Source organism: Tupaia chinensis, unplaced genomic scaffold (genome assembly GCF_000334495.1).
Source record: "Tupaia chinensis unplaced genomic scaffold, TupChi_1.0 Scaffold000704_1, whole genome shotgun sequence".
Classification (NCBI taxonomy): Eukaryota; Metazoa; Chordata; class Mammalia; order Scandentia; family Tupaiidae; genus Tupaia; species Tupaia belangeri.
Genome location: NW_006160227.1, coordinates 1,436,705 through 1,439,018, shown reverse-complemented (window position 1 = coordinate 1,439,018; position 2,314 = coordinate 1,436,705). Strand labels below are relative to the sequence as shown.

Genomic DNA, 2,314 nt, shown 5'->3' with positions numbered 1-2,314 from the left:
CCTAACCCCTGCTATGTTAAGTGCTTCCCAGGAAAGGCGACTTCCATTTGGTTCCTTGTTTTGGATATTCTCCACCCAATTCAATTTGCTTTTCCTCACGGGATGTAGCCAATGGAAAGGCTGTCAGGGCTGGCTCTGCTACGTGGCGGCCGTGGGCTGCTCGAGAGAAGCTGGCTCCCACTGGCATGGCCAGGCCCACTGCGGCGCTGCCTGTGGCCGTCACAGAGGATCCTAACAGCCCCGCATCATCTGCAGTGCTCCCTTCCCGTTCCAGTTCCAGATGATGGCAGTCCGAAAATAATAAAAGACAAACACCAGAAATGAACAATTGGCAAAATTTAACCTGTGCACCACCCTAAGTCGTGTGATGAAAACTCGTGCCACCCTGCTCTGAGCTGCCCGGGACCGGAGCGCCCCTCTGCCCGGCGTGACCAAGGCTGTACTCACTCCCGCTCTGTTAGTTGCTTAGTAGTAAGCTCAGCTATCTGATAGAAAAGACACGGTATACACGGGAATGCACTCCGTGTTGGGGGCCGGGGCCGGGAAGTCCACATGGCACTCAGTGCAGAACCACACGGCAACTGCACGGGGGGCGGCTCCTGTCCGTGCTGCCGCCCAGCCCGCAGAGCTCCTGGATGACAACACGCGGGAGACGTACCTCTTCTAGACTGAGCTGCAGGTATTCGAAGATCCTGTACGGATTTCTTCTGCATACGAGTCTCTTCTTTTGCACCAACTGAGGAGAAAGAAAGAAAGCACTGACCGAACGGAAGCACGATACACGATATGGAAGAGACTGCGTCTTTTATTTATTCACTTATTTTTGCTATAGGGCGCATGCGCTCGCCAGAGAGACAGAGAGAGACAGAGAGACAGAAAGCGAGAAATCATCCCCCGGGGGGATGGCCACGCCTCAGTCCCTTCTCCATTCTCCTCTCGGGATCTTGGGCACGCACACGCATCTGGCCTGAGTTTAAGCCACTGGGTCCGGGACTTGAACTATGGTTGACTACATGGGAGTCCAGCAACATAGCCATTACGCCAGTTGCTGGTCCCCCCTCCCCACCATCATTACTTTTTAATTTGTTAGAGAGTTATTAGAGCTCACCAGAGAGGGAGAGAGGGACAGTGAGAAAGCAAACCGCCAGGTCAGGTCTGGGCCTCGAACTGCAGTCCGCCATGTGGGAGTCCAGCACCTTAACCACCACGCCACTGCTGGCCACACACAGGTACCTAGTGGGCCTGCTGTGTGCTGTGAGACCACCTCTCCAGGAGCCGGAGCAGGTGTCTGAGAGGAGGCGACTCGTCGTCTCACCTCCTCGTTCGGGGCGTCCTCGTCTGGGCTGCCGTCGCACGCCTCCTCTTCCACGAGCACATACTCGTGCTCAGGCTCCTCGCTGGCACAGGTGAGACCCCCCTGCTGGCCGCCGTCCTCGGGCCGAGGCCCACACTGGGGGGTGAGCGCGTCCTGTCTGCAGCAATGGCCGTGGGGCAGGGGCGTGCCGTCCCCTGCCGCACAGTCACGGGAGCCGTCTGTGGGTGGCGGGGCATCCCCAGAGCCCTGCCGCGGGCAGTCTGATCCCCTGCTGGGGTCCTCTGTACCCTCTGACTTTCCAGAGTCACCACTCGTCACCGAAGGCTCCTCTCTGCCCACTGCCCTGTCCGCGCTGGAAGCCACGTCAGAGTCCACTTCGCTGTGCAATGGGACCGCTTCGTGCCCTCCCGTCCCGGGAAGCGCGAGTGGCGCCGTGTAACCCTCGAGGACCCCGTGCGCCGTGTCCTCGTCCTGCCCTTGTCTGCGCAGGAGCTCTGCCGCCCACTCCACGTGACGCCGATACCTGCGGGACACAAACGCCCTTAGTAATGGCAGTTGCCTCGAACCTGAAAAGACAGATCACGTGGAAGAGAAGGACGAGGCAAAGCACGACGTTTACAGCAGCTTTCCTGAACAGGGCTGGCGGGTGGCGTGGTGCTTAAAGGCTCTGGAATCTTACACGGCCGACCACAGTTCGAGTCCTGGACTTGGTGGCTTGCTTTCTCACTCTTTGTCTTTGTCTCTTTCTGGTCAAATTGAAAAATAAATAAATAAATAAATATAATAATTCTTTTTTTAAAAAAAAAAGAAAGCACGCTCTTCAGAAGGTGGTGCCCTCCCACAGGGAGCCCCCTGCACACTCACAATGGTGGTCCCCTCCACAGGGAGGCCCCTGCACACTCCCATGGTGTGAGCTCGTACCTTCTGTGGCCAACCCGGCCAGGAGGCAGTCCTGACGGTGGGCTTCTGCGGGTTCTGCACCCCAGGACATGGCCGTGG

General features: G+C 57.8%; 1 protein-coding gene across 2 annotated transcripts in view; it reads right to left on the bottom strand.

Annotated features, from left to right (window-relative positions):
- The window catches only part of TSEN2 (tRNA splicing endonuclease subunit 2), a 35,987-nt gene that overhangs the window by 20,916 nt on the left and 12,757 nt on the right, over window positions 1–2,314 (bottom strand). For both annotated transcript variants that reach the window (XM_006160646.3, XM_014592488.2), the window contains exons 5-6: window positions 1,316–1,838; window positions 659–736 (exon numbers count right to left, since the gene is read on the bottom strand). In XM_006160646.3, coding sequence (XP_006160708.1) covers window positions 659–736; window positions 1,316–1,838 — 601 coding nt within the window. The remainder of the gene's footprint in view (window positions 1–658; window positions 737–1,315; window positions 1,839–2,314) is intronic.